The sequence below is a fragment of the Aspergillus luchuensis genome, chromosome 3 (genome assembly GCF_016861625.1).
Source record: "Aspergillus luchuensis IFO 4308 DNA, chromosome 3, nearly complete sequence".
Classification (NCBI taxonomy): domain Eukaryota; kingdom Fungi; phylum Ascomycota; class Eurotiomycetes; order Eurotiales; family Aspergillaceae; genus Aspergillus; species Aspergillus luchuensis.
The window spans coordinates 2,528,693-2,547,417 of record NC_054851.1 but is presented as its reverse complement, the minus strand read 5'-3'; the positions used below and the strand labels follow the sequence as shown (position 1 = coordinate 2,547,417).

Sequence of the window (18,725 nt, the reverse complement as noted above, 5' to 3'; positions counted from 1 at the left end):
CACCGCCTGCGCAAACAGGAGCGAAGAAACGGTGAATGAAGTGGGAGGAAGGGATTTGGGGGGGAAAGGAAGAAAGAATGGCGGGGTGGAAGGGGAAAAAGGGAAGCTGTGGTAGGAGAGCGAGAGCCCCGAACGAGTCACGGGACCGCCTTCTGGTGTTGAACGTCCACGGGAAGGGAGGAACAGAGAGAGAGACAGAGAGACAAGAGAGAGACGGGGAAAGGGGAGGAAGGAGGGGAGACGCGGATCCGGGAGGAAAGACGGGAAGTGGAGAAGGAGGAGAAGAATGAGACAAGAAGAGAACACCAGAAGGGAACTGGGGAGAGGCAAGTAGTAAGTAGTAGTAGTAGTGGTGGTGGTAATTGTAGGTAGGACGTCCCGATCAAGTCAGGTCGCTGGCCGCAGGTAGTAGTAGGAGGGAAGAAGAAGAAGACGAAGAAGAAGGTAAACTACTACACAGGGAAGAAGGAAGTTTCAATGTTCAGTTGGTACTGGTAGATCGATAGGTGGGTGAGCAGCAGCCACAAAAAGAGGAGACAAGCCAAAGACAAGCCAGCCAGACAGCTAACATCATCCACAGGTCAAAGGTCAAGTAAGGTTAGTTTTCTGTACGTACAGCAAAGGTTCTGGCTGGAGGGTTTAGCTTGTCAGAGGGGAATTTAGGTGGGCAAATCCCATGGAAATCCCAAGGGTCTTCCGGCCTTGGGTTGGTTGGCGGTTGGCAAGCGAGTGGGGAACGAAAGATGGCCATGGGAATGTGCACTTGCTTTTTTATCTATGTCCTCAGCTTTCTTCTTACAGTTCTTTCCTCCCTCGTTTCACTTCCACTTCCACTTCCACTTCCACTTCCATCTCCATCTTTGACTTTCTTGCCGTGCCAGCTGATAAGCATTTGTTTCCCAAGTCTGGCGGAGTACTAATGACTAAATCTACGAGGACTAAGTATAATTACTTTGGAGGGCTTGTGACGGCCTTTCGTAATGCCTACTTAGTCCCACATAAAGAAGAAGAAAAAAAAAAAAAAAAAAAAAACGATTACATTTATTGGCCATCACCTTTCTCTGCTTCATCATGAATGGGATTACAATTGTGCGTGCGTGCGTGCGTGTAGGTGTGTGTTCCCACTTCGCTACTACTGAGACGCACCATGTCGCCTCACTCCACTTGCTTCTGCTTCCATCAGTCGAGTTGCCAATTTCAATGGACTCCCTGCCCTTGCGGCCTGTCAGAATCCACTCGGAGTAGGCCCACCCATTGCGCTGCATGGTGAATTCATATGAGTTCCATCCGTATCTCTGATCCTAGGTCTGGAATGATCCCTTGCTGCATGGAAGCTCACTTCCATAGCCCATGCTCCTTCAGACCTTCTTGGTCCTTGTCTTTGCTGTCACCGCGTCTGAAAAGTCCAGTCGGTACTTCTGCCATCCGAGTGCGATCGGTAAGTGCAACGGAGCTCAGGTTCGCTTGAGCAAGGGCGGCTGTCCTGCCAACACACCTCGCAATCACCAAAATTGGGCATTCGCGAGGTGGAGAGCCATTCCACCCCCCGACTAACCCGGCTAGGCATCCGATCTATAGAGTCCTCCACCAGAGATACTTCTCCAGACGTGCTTTCCTTGAAATCGAGAAGCAGCGTCGTGCCAATTCTATTTACCTAGACATCTGTGCTGGTTTACTGCAGCTGTCAGCATGATCATGAATTAGATCTTCGGGGCCAAGGAGATAGACGGCTAGCTTGATGATCGACCGAAACCATACTTGCATCATGCTTGCTGGGTGGTTTATTTGGGGAATACTGGCAAAGCAAATCAAATCAGCGAACCGACTTGCGCTAAGATCCTGCCTGATGGACATACTCATTGACGCTTCAGCGCACTACCCACTTGATGCTATAGATATCACATTACTAAGAGACTAAGCGAATACAGTAAGAACTAAGGCAAGCGCCGGGGCAATTGACCGGGCCATGCTAAGCATTATTAGGCTAGTTCATTATATTGAGCGCCTGCCCAGGCGTCCAGCGACTCCATGACTTGTGCCGCACAACGATGGATCGGGCCTGCTTACAAAGTATCATATTGTTGCTGGCGTTGAAAGAAATAATCTCAATGGATATCATCATTACGTAAGAGTGGCTCTGTCAATAGCCAAGGGAGACTTCATAGGAATCCCTTTCGTTCCAACTTGAGACAAGACCATCAATCAATCGAGAGGCATTGCCATCACTACAGTATGGACCAAAGTGCGCGCGGCCTCGTTAGGACTACTGTGTACAGAACCTTACGCAGTGTCACACAGGAAAGGATTTCCGGAAGTTTGATAGGAAGGGACCCTCCGGCGTTGAAACTCTAACCCCAAGTTGGTTCTGCAGTCTGACATGGACGGCCAAGGGATCGGTGTCATCATGGGGAGGTATCCACACGAAGGGATGAGAAGGTTGAGCCGGCTGAAGAAAATCTCGTCTGAGGTGTATCAATAATTGGGAGACGATTAAGTACTATTCAAATGCGTACTTTCATTCACCGCTGGAGGGCTTAAGCCCGAGATATCTCTCTCTCTCTGTTAGTGGATTTACAGGGGAACTTGAAGGATGATACTTTGTTTGTAAGAGAGTAGTGTTGAACTGAGGCGCGGCTGAGGTGGATCCGGCGAAACCAAAAATCCCGGAGGCTGGTGCCAACATGTGACTTGGCGGGCGTTTGTCTGGTTGATGCCTCAGGCTGACACAAGTCTCGGAAGGCAGCGACGTTGAATTGCAGTCAGTCAGTCTGTCTTGCGCTGCTGGGCATTTCATTGCTCTGCTGGCCGGGAGACTAAACTTGTGCCCAAATTGGTCTTCTATCAGATCCCTTAGACTGCTTTAGTGCCAGTCCAACAGCATCACCACCACCCAAAACTACTACCACCACCACACTACTACCTTTCACCACCCCCCTCGAAGAGGCTGGTTCCTTGGCTATATTCCCGCTTGTCTCTCGCTACCTTTCTCGTGCGGACCTTTTTTTTCTTATCATTATTACCTTCCTGCTTTCTTTGTTGCGTATTCTTCTACGCCGCCTCCTTCTTTCTCCTGTTTGATCTCCCTCGTTTCTCCTCATCGTTTGGTGGCTATTTTGATCCATCCCGCCGTCACTGCTCCCTCCCTCTCTCTTTTCTCCCTTACACATACCTCTGAGACAATATTCAATCCCCAGCCCTTTTCGCGACCTTGCACACTGCATCCTCTTGTCGCTCCTAATATACTCGTGTCATAACTTATCAACTGCCACCGAAAAGAATAATTGTCCCGGATTCCCGCCTTGCACATATGCAGTCCGCCTCCAGCGTTTCCTCCCGCTCCCAGCGAAGTCCGTCAGCCCAGCATTTCCCATCCGGTTCAGGGAGCAGTGTGGAATCCGCCATGACCTCCGCACCACGCAGTTCGTCGAGCTCGACGAGATCTCAATCCTCAAAGAGCGTGGTAGTAAGTGCTCCCCTCCATCGTGGTGGCATGCAGCCACTGCTTGGGGTTCTTCCAAACCACCCCCCAGCCGTCCCACAAATACTCCGGCTGACCTCGTGGTGCGTCTGATCCACAGCCCGAGAAACAGATCAACCAAATCGAAAAGAGTGTCACCCATCTGCTGGTCGCCACGAAGCAACTGCTAGAGACACTGACACAGTGGTCCCGCCGACAAGCCTCAGAGAATGAAGTGTCAGACGTCTACGTACGGCTGGGCTATGAGTTCAACCTGGCTTGTCGCGCCTTCAATGCCATCGGAGTTGACACCTCAGATCTTGGCCCCGTACCCGACCTCCTGCGTACGATCCTCGAAGATACTCTTAGCCAAGATGCATCCCCACAGAGTCTCGAGCGCTACCTCCCTCGAGTTCGCGACATCATCATTAACCTCCTACATGGACTCAAGAAAAAGCAGGCTCGACTACGTGCGCGGCAACAGAAGGAGGAAAGTAGGCCATTGCCCGGTCGGCATACAAGTGCAAGTAGTGCAACTTCGGCACAGGCGGCGTTGAATCAAGCATATGAGGACACTGCCTCCACGGTAACGTCTCCGAAGCGATCGACTCGGCGATTTGGCAGTAATGGCTCTATGGAGGATCCTTCCATGGCCCGGGCGTCTTCGGCGGCATCGGCTGATGTGCGAGGAGCGAGCTATTCCGAACGAGATGCGTCGAGGCGCGAGGCACAAAACATTCTGTCGCAAGGATCTCAACCAGAATCTGGTGCAACTCCCAAGGGCTCCGTGACTTCGATCAACGCGCCACCTTATCCCACACCGCCCCCTCCGCCCGCCCCGAAACAAGACGATGCTCTCGGTGCTCTGCAGAGAAGCGGGGAGCTGGAACGTCGGGCCTCGCGAAGGTTCTCGGCCTATCAGATACAAAAACATCTGGGAACTTCTTCAAGCGGTGTTCCAGTCCTTCCGACCCAAAATTCCCCGATCCCGAATCGAGGGCGTGATGTTCGGGAGTCGCTGAACGCTGTGCGTCTACGCGGGTCAGTCCATGGACGACAGCGATCGACAAATCGGCTGCAGGACGCAAAGGTCGCTTCACAGGCGCCTTCGAGCGTTCCCAGTATCGAAGAGGAGCGCCCAAAATCTCGCGTTGGGTCACCTGCAGAACTTCCAGCGGAGGGCGCTACTGCCGCCAAAGACAAGTCTGTTGAACGCCCTGGAAGTGGACCGGCAGATCACCCGGCTATTGGACGGCAGCCCGATCTCCCACGACCTTCTGAAGAGCCGTCCCTCGCGGAGGCATTTGAACCTGTAAAGGATGCTGCCCCTACCGCGGCTGCCCGCCCAGGAACGCCTAAATCTGAACGTCAGGAGCCAGCTGTGTCTGCTTCTACTCCACCTCAATCAGTCCAATACTCCCCTGAGCAGCAGTCCCCAGGCAAGGAGCTCACTCTATTCCTCCAATACAGAAGCAAGATCAAGAAATACGTTCTCCCAGAAGGATATACTGGCCTTACTATCGGGAGACTGCAGCTAGCTTTTATTGAGAAGTTCGCTTGGAACACCCACAACAACGGGGTTGACTTGCCGGAAATCTATATTCAGGACCCAGTATCAGGGGTCCGGCACGAGCTGGAGGATCTGGCTGATGTCAAGGACCGATCTGTGTTGGTGTTGAATGTTGATATTCTGGATGAGGTCAAGAAGCATTTTGACGATGAATTCGGTGGAGTCCGTCGCATGATCGAAGGTGTTAAAGGGGCCCTCGAGGGCCAAGAAAGCATGATGCAACGTGTGTCGGACCGTCAACTGGAAGCTGCGAAAGAAATGGCTCGCCTTGCTGCTGCGCCTCCTGTGCCTGTCGCAGCTACCGCCAAGACTGGCGAAACCCGGAAGGGTCCTATTGCGGGGAGCGACAGTCAAATCGCCGAGCTTCAGAGTTTGCGACGTGACCTTGCTGTACTACGTCAGACGTACTCGAACTTCACCGCCGATATTGCAAGCTCAATGAGCGCGATCCGTACCAAAGCAGGTGGACTGAAGACGGCTGCAGCTAACGTCACCGTACCGTCGTTCGAAGGCGATGCAGGCCGTGTGCGTGTGAATTCTGGGAAGAAGGAGCTTGCCGAAGAGTCAGAACGTCTTGTGGCGCGGGTTGATGACCTCCAAGATTTGGTTGAGGATCTCCGCAAAGATGTCGTGACTCGTGGTGTCCGACCGCTCCCCAGGCAACTGGAGTCGGTGAGTAAGGACATCAGCGCCGTCACCAAGGAGATCAAGAAGATGCAAGATTTCCTTAAGCGGGAGAAACCCGTCTGGACCAAGATCTGGGAGAAGGAACTTCAGCAAGTCTGTGAGGAGCGTGACCAGCTTACTATGCAAGAGGACCTCGCAGCTGATCTTCAGGATGATCTGGAGAAGGCAGCTCAGACTTTTGCACTTGTTGAGCAGGCCACAAAGCAGCAGGCGATGCAGAACAATACAGGCGGTCCCACATTGCGCAACACCTCGCGGAATGTTGTGATTGATCCGGCTGTGGATCCCATGAAGGCCAAAGACAGCGTCTTGGGTGAGGTGCGCGCCTTGCAGCCGAACCATGAATCTCGCTTGGAAGCGATTGAGCGGGCAGAGAAGGCACGCCAGAAGGAGCTGGAGACTCGCCGTATCGGGCTTTTCCAGAAGGAGCTCGGAGCGTTTGTCGAGGAAGGCAAGTTGAAGAAGAGTGGTGGTGTGGAGGAGGCCGAAAGACTCCGTCGGGCCAAAGATGACCGCATTCGCAAGGAGGTCTGGGAGAGACAACAGGCCAGGGCGGCCGAAATGGAAAAGGCAGAAGCAGAAGCCGCTGCAGCGCAAGCGGAGCAGGCTGAGGAGCCAGCCGAAGACGCAGAGGCCGCAGAGGCGGAGCCTGATGCAGACATGGCTGAAGAGGCAAATGCTGAGAAGGAGGACTCTGGAAAGGAGGAGGAAGTAACTATGGTCAAAGGAAAGTCTCCGGTTCCGGAAGACTCGGATGAAGCAGAAGAAGAGCAAAGGGAAACGTTCCTTGATGCCGAGGAGCACGAGGAAACCGACAAAGAAGCAACCACTGCGCATGAACAGAAGCCGGATCATGAGCAATAGGGATACGGCTCTGTTGACCGTTCTGCGGCCAACATTCTCAGTGCGATACTCGTCCTCTCCATCATCTACATCTTGTATCTAGCCTGAGTTGTCGGGCTGCCCTCTTTTGGACCTTTCTCCTTTGTCATTATCACCGTTGTGTCCACCCTCGTTGATTATTTCCTTGAATTGTCTGTTTCCCTGTGTTTGCTATATTTTCTTGTCGCGTTCGCTCAGTTCCAATCGCAAGAACTGGAGCTGCAGCCTTGCCTGTTCGCATATCGACGATACCCTGCCAGCTTGTGGCCTGTTATGACTATTGATGATATACAGGAGGGTCAGGTTATCTTGGTCTATCCTGCTTTGCTGCTGTTTCAGACGCGGTTGATTGATAGAAGCGTTCATTTTTTTGCATTAATATAATCTTAGAATTTTTAATGTACCAAGCTTCAAGAGCGTCGCATTCCTACACTATGTCCTAGGACGAGATTTAGACCAACGATTATTCTCGCCTTCCCCCCCGGAATAGAAACGAAGCTGTAGATCTACAACAGATAAGTAGCCTTAGTATCATGATTGCTGTTGCAGTGTTTCCCAGCAATAAGAACCACCTTAACGTTTATATCTTCAACCCCAGGCAACATTGCCATCGAGTGATTATACACGTAGCACCTACTCTCCCAATAATTTAACAGCCCCTTAACCTGTATACCCAAAGCTTAGTACTACTGGATGATCTCCCATATCCTGAACAATCAATAACCTCCAACGGCTACCACAAACACAGTGACGCTTTTACTCTTAGTATCCCATTCATCACTGAGAACACCCCCACCACCATATCTATCTAGACTTGAAATAAACATAAGTAGGAACTTAACATCCTCAATCACCATTCCCTATTGTGATGTTAGTTCAAGGTAAACTGATCAATAGTACTACTATATATTAATGTTCTAAATACTGCAAGTCGAATCAGCATATTTTCTACATGGTTGCACTGAGTAGTTTAGTACATGAGTACGTCTTCTGTAATTATTTAATTCAGGTGACTGACATATATGCTAGTTAGTCTATCACCTGCGTGATTCAAGTCTATTTCATGAGGTAGTGATTTCTGTGTAATAGAAGGGCAAATAATTGAAAAATCATACCACTGTTAATTACCGGCGGTTTACCAATATATATTAAGTTACTATGAAAAATCAGCAGTACCCTAACAACTGCAGCAATTCCATCACACTTGCGTTTCACCTGTGATCACAAGATTTGGATTCTTCCGTTCCCTTGGATTCCTCTGTCTCCTCTGCCCCCGTGTCTTCCTCCTTGGAGCCATGCTCTTCGTAATCAAGCCCGGCGCACCGACTGCAAGACGAAACGGTTGCTCCAGCCCTTCTTTCCTTGCCCTTTCATCTCTCTCCTCACTCCCTCCATCATTATGAGCATCAACCGAGACCGTAGAAGAATATGGCGGGAGCTCAGCCAACTCAATCCCCGAGGAAGAAGTACTCGGACCTCCCTCCGCCCTCCGAACCAACGGCGAGCTATCCTTGATACTACTATGCTCTCCATCTCCTCCTCCTCCTCCTCCCTGCACCATCCCACTACCATCAAGTACAACGCCCACAAGCCCATCAAAACGACCAAGGTCCTCCCAATCCCGCTTATCCGTATCCCTAATGCCCGCAAAGCGCACATGCTTATCACGGTGTAATTCCGCACCCATGCGCAGCATCGCAAACGCATCGAGACTATCCGTCCAGGTAGGGACGGAGTGGCAGTAGAACACAATCAGACATAGACCCAGTATCTGCAAGCCAATAAGAACCGATATGACTATCACCCCGGCTAAGCTCCACTTAGGCTTGACCAGCACCGTTCCACTGTCAAAGTAGATGCTTCGCGAATTATACGACCAGCCTTGCGTTGCTGTGCTGGTTAGCACGGCTTCATTGGCGAAGTAAGTCGCCATGTCGAGTGCTGTAGCGGCGGACTGGGTATCGTTGAACGAGGCGACCCAGATGTAGATTGTGTTCATGAGGTATTGGTACCAGTAGTCGTCGCTGGAGCTGTCTATATCCCATAGGAGATCCTCGCAGGTATCGCCGGCGGTGCTGAAGCCGGTGAGGGAGAGTCGGGTGAATGGTAAGGCGTTGAATTGGCAGATGGAGAATAGTGCGGATCTGGTGGTGTTGGTGGTGATGGCGTAACTGGCGGCGTTGAGGAAGCTTTGGTTGCCGAATAGAGCCAACGCACTGGTCATTAAAGGGCCGGCTGCGTAGAGGTCTTCGTAGTTGAAGGGATCGGGTAGGCCGGTGGGGCCAAGGGTTGTTGTGTCGTTGTCACTGGTATATAGTGGTGTCAGTTAGTAGTCTATTTCCTCCAGTGATTATTAGATAGGAAGGGTGTTGGAAGGGGGTGTCTTATTACACAACTGATGGAATGGCATAGTCGTCGTCTACGCCCAGATAGTCATTGAAATCATGCTTCAGGACCTCCTGGCTGGGCCATTTCTTGAGAAGAGGTCCCGGGTTGTTGCCATTATGGTAGTTGCTGATTTCGAAGTACCCCCGGGTGGTGTTTGTAGTACATTTCAACGTAAAGTTGAGTTGTTCGACTGCGAAATCTACATCAATCCACAGCTCCTCTGAGATATCCTGGCGGTCCCGACTCCGAGTCCAGGGTGTTTGACCGAACGTGCCGGGCGCGCAGATTCGAATATCGAGGGTATCAGGGGCAGTCAGGTTAGTCACGAAAGGACGGTCACCCGAGCACGTCTGCGGGAAGTTGGATGAATGCACCGCTTCGCAGGCGGACGATGAGTTCAACCGGATGGCATGTTGGCGCAAAACACCGGTATTGGTTCCATTTTGCAGTGCAGATACGAAATACCGGTCCGAACGGAAAGATTCGTCATACCAGAAGAAGGTTCCCCTCTCGATAGCCTCAGCATCGTTGATTGTTGTCCATTGCTCCGGCCATAGATAAGGTTGCACGTCGAGCTCGCCTACCAGCTGCGTTTTCTTGGCTACCTGCTGGACAGCAAGACTTTGAGGCATGGACTCTAGAGCGGCAGGTTCCGGGTCAAGGCCCACAATTGTGGCGATGTTCGATGGGTCGCATGTCCAGACCGGCATCTCCCAGCATGTGGCGATGGTGATATCCTCATACTTGATTAAGATGGACTGAATAGCAGGGGTGACTGCTACGAGCAGTACGAACAGCCCTCCAAAGATGGCCAATGGGGATCCATGGCCATCGAGTGGTAGACTGCGAAACCATGACCTCACATTGGCCCAGGGACGATCCGCTAGAGCGACAATCTGTCGGAGGGACAGCTTCTGATTAGGCGAACGTCGCTGCGTGTAGACAACGGCCGCTTGGGCCAGGAACCCGGAGACGATGGGAATGGCGAGGACGGCTTGTAGCTTTTCAAGCACGAGGATAAACTCAAAGCTGACGAGAATATCCAAAACCACGGCTGCCGACTGACCAAGGCCCTGGCGAGTATAGGAGGCAGCGTCTAGAGGACGCACCATCATGACACAGGTCATGATCCAGGGAGCGAGTAGAAGAGCAACATAGAAAGAAAGAAGATATAGTGACTTCCTCGTCCGATACCGCAGAGGCTCCAGTATCGGACTTGGCTCATTTGAGTTCATTCGACCATTCACAGCCACTTGAGGGGGGCTGTTCATGGTAGCCATGATGTATAGCCTGCAGGCGAAGAGAAGGGAATGTTGGCATTTTTCACAAAGACGGGCTTGCTCAGGGGTCGTTTATAACCAATTTCCCACTCAGGACTTTCTTTCCAGGTGGCCGCAGCAAAATCAGCTATTGGGTCTCACCGAGGGTCTACCTGCAAGGCTGACAGACCATGAACGCTCGCAAACTGAGCTATGAATGCAATCTAAGACCAAAGAAGCCAAGCTCATGGTGCCCCAAAACCCTAGCGTTTAGGCGAGCGTGGTTGGATGGTTCCGAGTGGATAAAGGTCGGCAAACTCGGCCGTGAGGCTTGTTTTCATCTTAGTCTGTCTCGCTATGGCCTCTCACAGCATCGCTTCGTTCCGACAGACCCGCAAACTAAGGGTGCTCGTAAGGCTAGTGTTGTAACCCTACAAATTAGCAAACCCCTGCATGTTACGCTATAAACGCTTTGTTCGTCGTATCATGTCACGAGATATAGGGGAAGGAAGTCAGAGTTCAGGATATAATTCCGGCTATGCGGGTATAGCCTATCATATGTAGTAAGCATTCGCTATCTTTAGTATATTTTTATATGTACTTAGTCTCGACAACTCTTCCAATCATACCACTCGATCTTTCTGTGCCCTCACAGACCCCTCCTGCGAGAGGCGCTAACCAATCAGCCAATAATATTTTCCTTGCTACTAAATTACCTTGTCTCGTAATTTCTCCCTCACCCTTCTGATGTCGCATTACTCCATGATAAACCTAAACCTTCCATGAAAGTTCGAGGAATTCCCGCAAGGTCATAGTTTTGATATCCGGGAAAGTCTCATTGAGAGTGCTGACAGGTCTGAGGTCAAGCTCATTTCCGATAATCCACAACCCAGTCTGAGCAAATAGTTGCTTGGTCATTTCTTTGCCCACTACAGCAAAGGTGGTCTCGTAGCAAGGTAATTCCGTGACCTGTCCTGCTTCTAACTCTTCCTTAGAGTCATAGGTGATACGGAACTTGGTACCTGACATAGACTCGTTAGACAAGTTACGATGTATGCCCAGTACTAAAGAATGTACATACCTCTCGCCTCTTCGGCCATATTAACAAAGTCATGAAGCGTAACCCTATCACCGATGATATAGCTTTCATTTGGCCAGACCGCAAGATCGAGGATGCGGACAACGAATCTCGCAATGTCCAGAACCCGGGTGAGCACGACGGCTTGGTCTCCAGATCCGGGCTTGGCTGCCATGTTGTTGGCTATATCAACAAACATCGGAAAGGAACCGACGTTGGATTTGAGCAGAGGAGACCCGTAGAAATCCATGAACATCCCGTTGTAGACAGCAGTGTGCATTAGGGATGTCTTCGCCAGTTCCTCTAGCGCCTCTGCTTTGGATTTGGCGACCTCGGGATACCTAGAAGACAAAGGTCAATACGTGACCGGCTTTTCTCCAACCGCCCCAGTACTTGGGGAGACTATCGCTACTAACTTGGTGGGATATGCGAACCCGGCAAAAATGCTGGGGATAAATCGCTTTGTCGTAGAGGAGTTCTCCGCCGCGCGAATAAGGTTCCTTTCTGGTAGAGAGCTTCCATATGCGTTGATGGTACAGATCACGTCGCTGACTTTGTATTCTTCGAGAGCCTCTGTCAGGTTTTGTACGTTGTCATAATCAACAACGACCAAACGAGCTGGTAGCTTCTCGTCTAGACCAGGAGTACTCTTCGTAGTGTTAGCAAGGCAATGTTTCTGGTTCCGCTGAAAATGTCACTCACCTTTCGACTGAAAATGACCACATTGTGCTTGCCATGGACGGCCAATGCTTCTGCAATGGTTAGACCAAGACCTTTAGTTCCACCGGCGACGGCAACCGTAGTAGTAGTGGTAGTGGTAGTGGTAGCTGTCATAATTGTAGAGTATCAATTATTGATATGTGAGTGATATTGAGTATATCGACAGTCGCTGTTAGAACTATACCCTATCATGTCGAGAAGCAAGTGCTATTTAACCACTTGGGAAATGGCCTTGGCATACCCAAATCATTACAGATCAGAGCCCTGCTTTCTAGCATTTTGCTAGCACCATGATGTTCTGAAGTGTTGAAGATGGTCGGATCGAGTTGCATCCTGGAAGGATGATGAGACTAAACATACTTCCGAGCGGACCAGCCCTCCTCCGTGATCCGGTCATCGTTTCCGCCATCCGGCTACTTGAAGGATCGAAGGATTGAAGGATGATATTTCCTAACCAATGACATGATCATAGATCTGTATTCTTTTGTATATTGACAAATACTGCAATATTTCCTAGCATAACTTCTTACGACTCTCTCTATCAGATTTGGCATACTACAATCTTCATTCATGTTGAGATCAAAATGAAATGGAAGAAAGAAAAAGAATTATAGTATCATTTGGTCAATCATATTATTGTACTACACGTGATGCTTATATAGTAACCCTCCAAGATGGCTTCTATCTCGAGAGAACAATTTAGGGGAGTCAACTGCCAACAAGGCAATAAGGACCATCATGACTCGCATGTGTTTCCGTATCCCTTAAAAGTCCCACTGATATCCTACTCACTCAAATACACCCCGCGGAGGTGGATTGGCGACCTTTGTAAAGAATGTCCCTCCGCACACTTACGCAGCGGGTGATGGAATGTGCCTCTGCGTTGACTATAAGAGCTATTCAAAGGTAGACATGGTCTCACTAGAAGCATTCCATCAGCCCCAATTCCCAAAATGGCCGATGACAAAATTAGCCAGGCCATCTGCGAGGAGAACCACGAGTCCTCAGCCACAATTCCAGTTATCATCGTGGACTTCGATCCTCATGAGCATCCGCATCTATGGCCCAGCTATCCGAAATATACCATCCTCCTGACGGTGACTCTGCCTATCTTCCTTATGCCCCTAACGTCAACTATCATTGCACCAGCTCTTGATGCCGTCGAGGCCGAATTCCATGTTACTTCAGATGTCAAGGGCTCTCTGACAGTATCCCTGTTCCTGCTCACTTACTGTCTCGGACCATTGGTGCTAGCACCTTAGCGAACTGCTCGGCCGCGTTCCCATTCAGCAGTCAGGAAATGTCTTCTTCCTCGCTTTTAATCTGGCCGCGGGTTTTTCAAAAAGCATAACCCAGCTCTTAGTATTCCGCCTGTTGAGCGGACTAGGTGCCAGTGCTTCATTAGCTGTACCCTCCCTAATCTCCCTCCATCAACCCGCACCCTCCATCACCTTCGCTAAACAATAGCATATCTAGACCGGCGTCAGCACCACCGGTGATATCTTCCCCAAAGAACAGCGCGGGCTAAGTCTCGCCCTTCCTAACATGGGTCCCGTCCTCGGCTCCTACCTCGGCCCCATAGTAGGCGGCTACATAATAGAGTACTCAACCTGGCGATGGGCCTTCCACGTAACCTCAATATTTGCCGGTTGTCATAATCCTAACCTCACTATGTCTTTCACTCGAGACCTACGCCCTGGTCTTCCTTCGCCGCAAGAAACAAGCTCTCCAACTTATCTCAGCTTACAAAGGCTTCACAATCCTCACCCAATTCGAGCAAGCCACAAACACTACCACACCTTCCACCTCCAAATCCCAAACCCTAACAACCTTCTACCACCGCACCCTCCGCCTCCTCCCCACCTAACCCATCGTCCAAGCCCTCTCCCTCCACTACGACTACATCTACGGCCTCGTCCACCTCATCCTCTCGACCTCCCCCCCACCCTATGGAAAACCCAATACCACCTGCCCGCCAGCACCGACTCCCTGCACTACCTCGCCCCGTGCATCGGCTACCTCCTAGGCGCGCACAAACCTGCGCCCTAGTCTCAGACAAGATCTACCTGCGTCTCAAAACCTCCAACCACGGCATCGGCAAGCCCGAATTCCGCCTCCCACTCATGATCCCCGCGAGTCTGCTCGTCCCCCCATCGGCTTCTTCATCTACGGCTGGTCCGCACAGTACAGAACCTACTGGATCGTTCCGGACATCGGTATTGTTCTGCCGCTTATTGGCGCTACTGTCATTTTCCAGTGTACGAGTGCGTACCTCCTCGAAGCGTATAGTGTGTACGGGGCGAGTGCGAACGGGGGAGTCTATATCCTGCGGGGATTGACGGGGTTTGGGTTCCCGCTGTTTTTGTCCCGTTATGTATCGCGTGCTGGGATATGGATGGGGGAATAGCCTTTTTGGGTTTGTAACGGTTGTTATTGGGTGTCCTATTCCGTAGGGTGTTGTGGTGGTTTGGGGAGAGGTAGAGGAGGAAAAGTAGTTTTGCGGATGAGGTGTGATGATGATACATACGTAGTTATCCATCGCCCCTTGATTCGGGAAGTGGAGTGGGTATTGTGTACTACATTATCTGCAGGGGGTGGTTGTTGTTGTTGTTGATTTTTCACACACCGTGATTAATCATCATGTAAATTGATCTCATCTTTCAGCGGATTGTTGATATTGTTTCATTCAAATGCAGTCATGGCATTAAAATTCCAGGCTTCAGCGGTTCCTGAACTTAAAAGTAGGGCTAGAATTGTGCGGTGTTATCTAAACTCAGTACGTACTAACTTCTCCACCCCCTTCCAACGGCCTTGCCTAGTCAGACTAATCAAGCATACATGATCTGCAGTGAACAAAAGCGTAATCTGCGACATGACGCGGCGTGGAATGTGCCCTACGTCGATCATTTTCAGCCTTTTCTCAGGGCTAATCTCACCGCCCACATAAATATTCTAACCTATGACGTAGTGGCCATTGAACAAAGGATAGTATTGATCGTAACTGTCATGATTAGAAAGATAGATACAGCAGAGTCATCTATAATACTTCTATAACTATGCATATGAACCAAAGGCGTTGCGCATAATAACCATCAACTCATCACTCTTCCATCCGAATAATCTCCTGGATCATGTCATAACGGATCTTCTCATTCACATAGCTGTCTCGCTGGTACTCCTCGTGACCGGCCACGAATGAGCGCATCCACTGGGCTGGCGTCGGAAGCTCTCCGCTGGCTCGTTTACTGATCACATCTAGGTAGGGCATGATCTTCTTTTGGTCCATCACGGGCGTGTTGCTGTACTGAAGATAAGCGCGCACGATGTTCACCAGTCCAGGGAAACTGGAGGGCACCTTTGGATCTTCGCCATTGATAATCTCATCAGCCGTGAGAAGCGCACATGACGGTGATGCATGTGCAATAGATTTTGAGCAGCAGTTAACACAGCCTCTCCGCTGACGCTGTGGACGCTCGCACTGCTCTGCGGATGACCATCCGGTCCGGCGGAACCAGAAGCGCTCTTCGAGGGCAGCATTGCGCTTCTGCGCCCGTTCCATGGAGTCTCCCAACTGGTCGATAGGCACGTAAAAGTTCAAGTGAAGTTCCGTGATGGCTCGAGAAAGAAGGTACATAAAAATGGCGAAAGCAGCGTTGTCGAAATCGGTCAATTGTACTTCCATCGGTCGGAACTCTACCCGCCAGCCTGGTCCATCGTCTGTTAAGGGGATCTTGAGTCGGACATGTTGCCATACAGTGCTGTAGTAGACGTCAAATATGCCCGTACTATTTAGATCAAAGTTTTCCAAGTCTGTTCGGTTGAGCACAATTGGGTCCCTCGAGAGGATATTGGCATAGTGCATCGCCAAAGGTTCGTCCATGCCGCCATCTAGTAAGCGTTGTTTGACCGACTCATTCATGGGAGTCAGCGGAGATTTGCTTTCGAGATTGGCTGGCTTCTCTTGCGAGATGTATGTGCGGTTCCAAGAATACCGTGGTGGCTGCATTGCATGAGTTAGTCAAGCCAAGAAACTTTAGGGTGTGCATAATACCGTCGTGGCTAACTCTTCCGGAGTACGATCATCAAAGCATTCAGAGGTTCGGCCCCAGCGCACTTCTGTATCTACCAGATAACCCTTAAACATCGGCGTGGCAGCAGTAAGTGCTAACATAACCGGCCCCAATGCGATCATTTGGTCATGCAACCATCGCGCTTCAATCTCATTAGGAGCCTGGAACGTAACCTGAATGCAGCAATTCCCGACCCCGAGACCGATCCCATCCAGATGGACATGGCCCTCTTTTCCATTCCCGGGGGGATGCTCTGCGGGATATTCAAAAGACACAGAAGTGTCATGAAAAGGTGTTTGCGTCTGCTCATCTCGAAAGATTGGAATGTAGCTCTCGACACGCCGTTGTCGCCGTGCCAGCAAGTTCTCTGTCATCATTATATAGCGCGGTATGGGACAGCAGATTTGTTCCAGAGACTCTTCATGCGGACTTTCTGGGAGTGTGAACTGTCCCTTTTCACCTAAGCCAGGGAAGACACACAACGGTACAGGGTGTTGGTCGGGCGATAGAAATTGCCCGATCAATTTCCGTCTAATAACGTCAGCTTTATGTCTACTTGTCGCGAGATTCAACATACCGTCGCTTCATATTGCCTTGAACCCTGAGTAGGTCCATAATATCGCCCCCGTATGGCTCTCCTGGAGTTGCTTCAACCATATGTCGAGCCCATTCCGCCTGTAACTTGACTTCATTCCAGGGTTCACTATTATGTCTCAGTATACTGTCTTTGCCAGTGTTACTAAATACTTACACTTCCTCAGCTTTAGCACATTGTTTTTCTTCTTTTCGTAGGATGTCTTCTTGGTTAAGAAGCAGTGTTGCTCGCGACCTGTTTGCGTCAAGGCTGACCAGGGTATATTCAATCTGTCGAGTCAGCGTCTCCTTCGATATAACTACAGCAGGTGTTGTCTTACTTCGTCACCCCATAGCGGTTCAGGATCGCTTCTATTTTTTTGCCTCTTCCATAGAGATAGCAATTGCTTTTACCGTTAGCGACATGCATTCAGAAGGTATATAGGAAGCACTTACCTCCACGGCCCCTTGACGAGCAATAGGTGCAACTTGCTGAAGCTCTTGCCATGAAAGCGGTGTTCCGCTCACCCTGCTGGGAGGTTAGACACGTACTGTCTCAAGTGCGACAACGGTGGAACATACGGTGGACCCATTTTCAGTAAAGAGTAAATATGATATAAAATGGACTTGTTTGTGTTCAAGCGTATAGGTACGATGGTGGGTTATTTAGCATCATTATATAGCTTCTCCAAAATGCAAGTAAAGGGAGTCATCTAAGACCTTGACTATACGCGTCGTCGTCGATCATAGTAGCGCGACAATCCATGGCTTGGCTGACAGCAGTATGCTGCCTCGTACGTAATGCTCGTGGGCAGCTGAAAGAGGTCATGGATGACCAATCATGCATTCTCACATATTACGCTTTTTTTGGGGTCGATAGATGGCGTAATGGCAGGCTGCAACTTCCTCGTTGCTACCCCTTGCATGGTGTCTCATCATGTCTGAAACGACAAGGCCACATAGGGCGTATCGAGGATTCAATATGTGCACCTCTTACAAAACTCATCTTCTGCGTCTCAGCCCAGGCCAGTCGGCTTCGTCCCCAAATGTCTTAACTTCATCTGGATCTGGGTCAGTAATTAGACAGCGCATCGGCCGCGAGCTCGTAGACAGACAGGGCTATGTCCCCTGCATCTTTCGAAGCGGTAGTACTCACATACTTCTCGTCTTGGCAGGGCCACCGGAAACTGAAGGCAGCATCATTTCCGAGTCACCCCGATTATTATTGGAGCGCATTGAAAAGTCGATCTTCCACCGAAACATTGCTTCGAAGACATCAGTAACTTGGTCAAGTACGTGTTGCATTATCGCCAAGGCCTACATAATGCAGATCGTGAATTGCTTCGATGGAGTTCTTGGAAGAAGCGTGTTCCGTAAGGGGTAAGAATAGTGCTGAGGTCGACTCAAAATGCCCACTTGTATCTGCAACACCTGAGACCAAACACAAAAATAGACGATGAATTCCTTTCTGGTCGGTTTTCTCCGCATTTCACCAGTGTTCACCGTCTGAATTATGTTAGCTCCTCGCTTCCAACCCAGGTCCTCCCAACCAGCGTACGTATGCATTGCAATAGGCTGCCATTCACGAGTCGTAGTTCTATTCCCGCCGAGAAAGGCTTCGTAAGTGGATGAAAATCCCTTTGGCATGTGAGGTACCCGCGTCGTAGAACTCTTCAAAATACGGTTTATGCATCGCAGCATGGCTTGTATAGGCTGAGGTGGAACATCAGCCGAGCTAGTTTGTCAGTGCAGGGAGAACAGCGTGCCAAGGGACGCCATACATTTGCCTTAAAAGGCTAGCATTCATAGCTAGAGCCAAGAAATTAAACTAAACAGCAATGGCGATCAGGAATATTCGAACACAGGAGCTTGCAAAACCCCATCTATGATGAAATGATCGCACGTTTATGGACAAGTTGGGGAAGTGGGAAGGGAAGAAGAGGAATAGAAAGAACGCATTGGGCTGAGGCCACGTGCTTGAGATCACGGGCTGCCAAATCATCCTTCCCCTTTCAGTCATTTGCCTATTACTCTTCCTGTC

The 18,725-nt window shown here is 50.2% G+C and overlaps 7 protein-coding genes across 7 annotated transcripts; 3 read left to right on the top strand and 4 right to left on the bottom strand.

Moving 5' to 3' along the window:
* Positions 1-3,307: 3,307 nt before the first annotated feature.
* On the top strand, positions 3,308-6,578 carry BUD6 (formin-mediated actin nucleation enhancer; the record flags this gene model as incomplete). The annotated part of the gene is made up of 2 exons (XM_041687419.1): positions 3,308-3,463; positions 3,579-6,578. The coding sequence occupies 2 exons, from the start codon at positions 3,308-3,310 to the stop codon at positions 6,576-6,578; spliced, it is 3,156 nt and encodes a 1,051-aa protein (XP_041541306.1).
* A 1,216-nt stretch (positions 6,579-7,794) lies between these two features.
* Positions 7,795-10,264, bottom strand: AKAW2_30858S (uncharacterized protein; the record flags this gene model as incomplete). The annotated part of the gene is made up of 2 exons (XM_041687418.1): positions 7,795-8,902; positions 8,988-10,264. The coding sequence occupies 2 exons, from the start codon at positions 10,262-10,264 to the stop codon at positions 7,795-7,797; spliced, it is 2,385 nt and encodes a 794-aa protein (XP_041541305.1).
* Positions 10,265-11,014: 750 nt separating this feature from the next.
* Positions 11,015-12,155, bottom strand: AKAW2_30857S (uncharacterized protein; the record flags this gene model as incomplete). Its single annotated transcript, XM_041687417.1, has 4 exons — positions 11,015-11,265; positions 11,325-11,662; positions 11,738-11,970; positions 12,024-12,155. 4 exons carry the CDS (start codon positions 12,153-12,155, stop codon positions 11,015-11,017), a joined length of 954 nt encoding a protein of 317 aa, XP_041541304.1.
* Positions 12,156-12,994: 839 nt separating this feature from the next.
* AKAW2_30856A (uncharacterized protein) lies at positions 12,995-13,303 on the top strand (the record flags this gene model as incomplete). Its single annotated transcript, XM_041687416.1, has 1 exon — positions 12,995-13,303. One exon carries the CDS (start codon positions 12,995-12,997, stop codon positions 13,301-13,303), a length of 309 nt encoding a protein of 102 aa, XP_041541303.1.
* Positions 13,304-13,712: 409 nt separating this feature from the next.
* On the top strand, positions 13,713-14,090 carry AKAW2_30855A (uncharacterized protein; the record flags this gene model as incomplete). The annotated part of the gene is made up of 1 exon (XM_041687415.1): positions 13,713-14,090. One exon carries the CDS (start codon positions 13,713-13,715, stop codon positions 14,088-14,090), a length of 378 nt encoding a protein of 125 aa, XP_041541302.1.
* A 1,051-nt stretch (positions 14,091-15,141) lies between these two features.
* Positions 15,142-17,277, bottom strand: AKAW2_30854S (glutamate--cysteine ligase; the record flags this gene model as incomplete). The annotated part of the gene is made up of 7 exons (XM_041687414.1): positions 15,142-16,041; positions 16,093-16,642; positions 16,689-16,814; positions 16,863-16,975; positions 17,026-17,091; positions 17,141-17,213; positions 17,267-17,277. The coding sequence occupies 7 exons, from the start codon at positions 17,275-17,277 to the stop codon at positions 15,142-15,144; spliced, it is 1,839 nt and encodes a 612-aa protein (XP_041541301.1).
* A 724-nt stretch (positions 17,278-18,001) lies between these two features.
* AKAW2_30853S (uncharacterized protein) lies at positions 18,002-18,491 on the bottom strand (the record flags this gene model as incomplete). The annotated part of the gene is made up of 2 exons (XM_041687413.1): positions 18,002-18,419; positions 18,466-18,491. 2 exons carry the CDS (start codon positions 18,489-18,491, stop codon positions 18,002-18,004), a joined length of 444 nt encoding a protein of 147 aa, XP_041541300.1.
* Between the last annotated feature and the right edge of the window lie 234 nt (positions 18,492-18,725).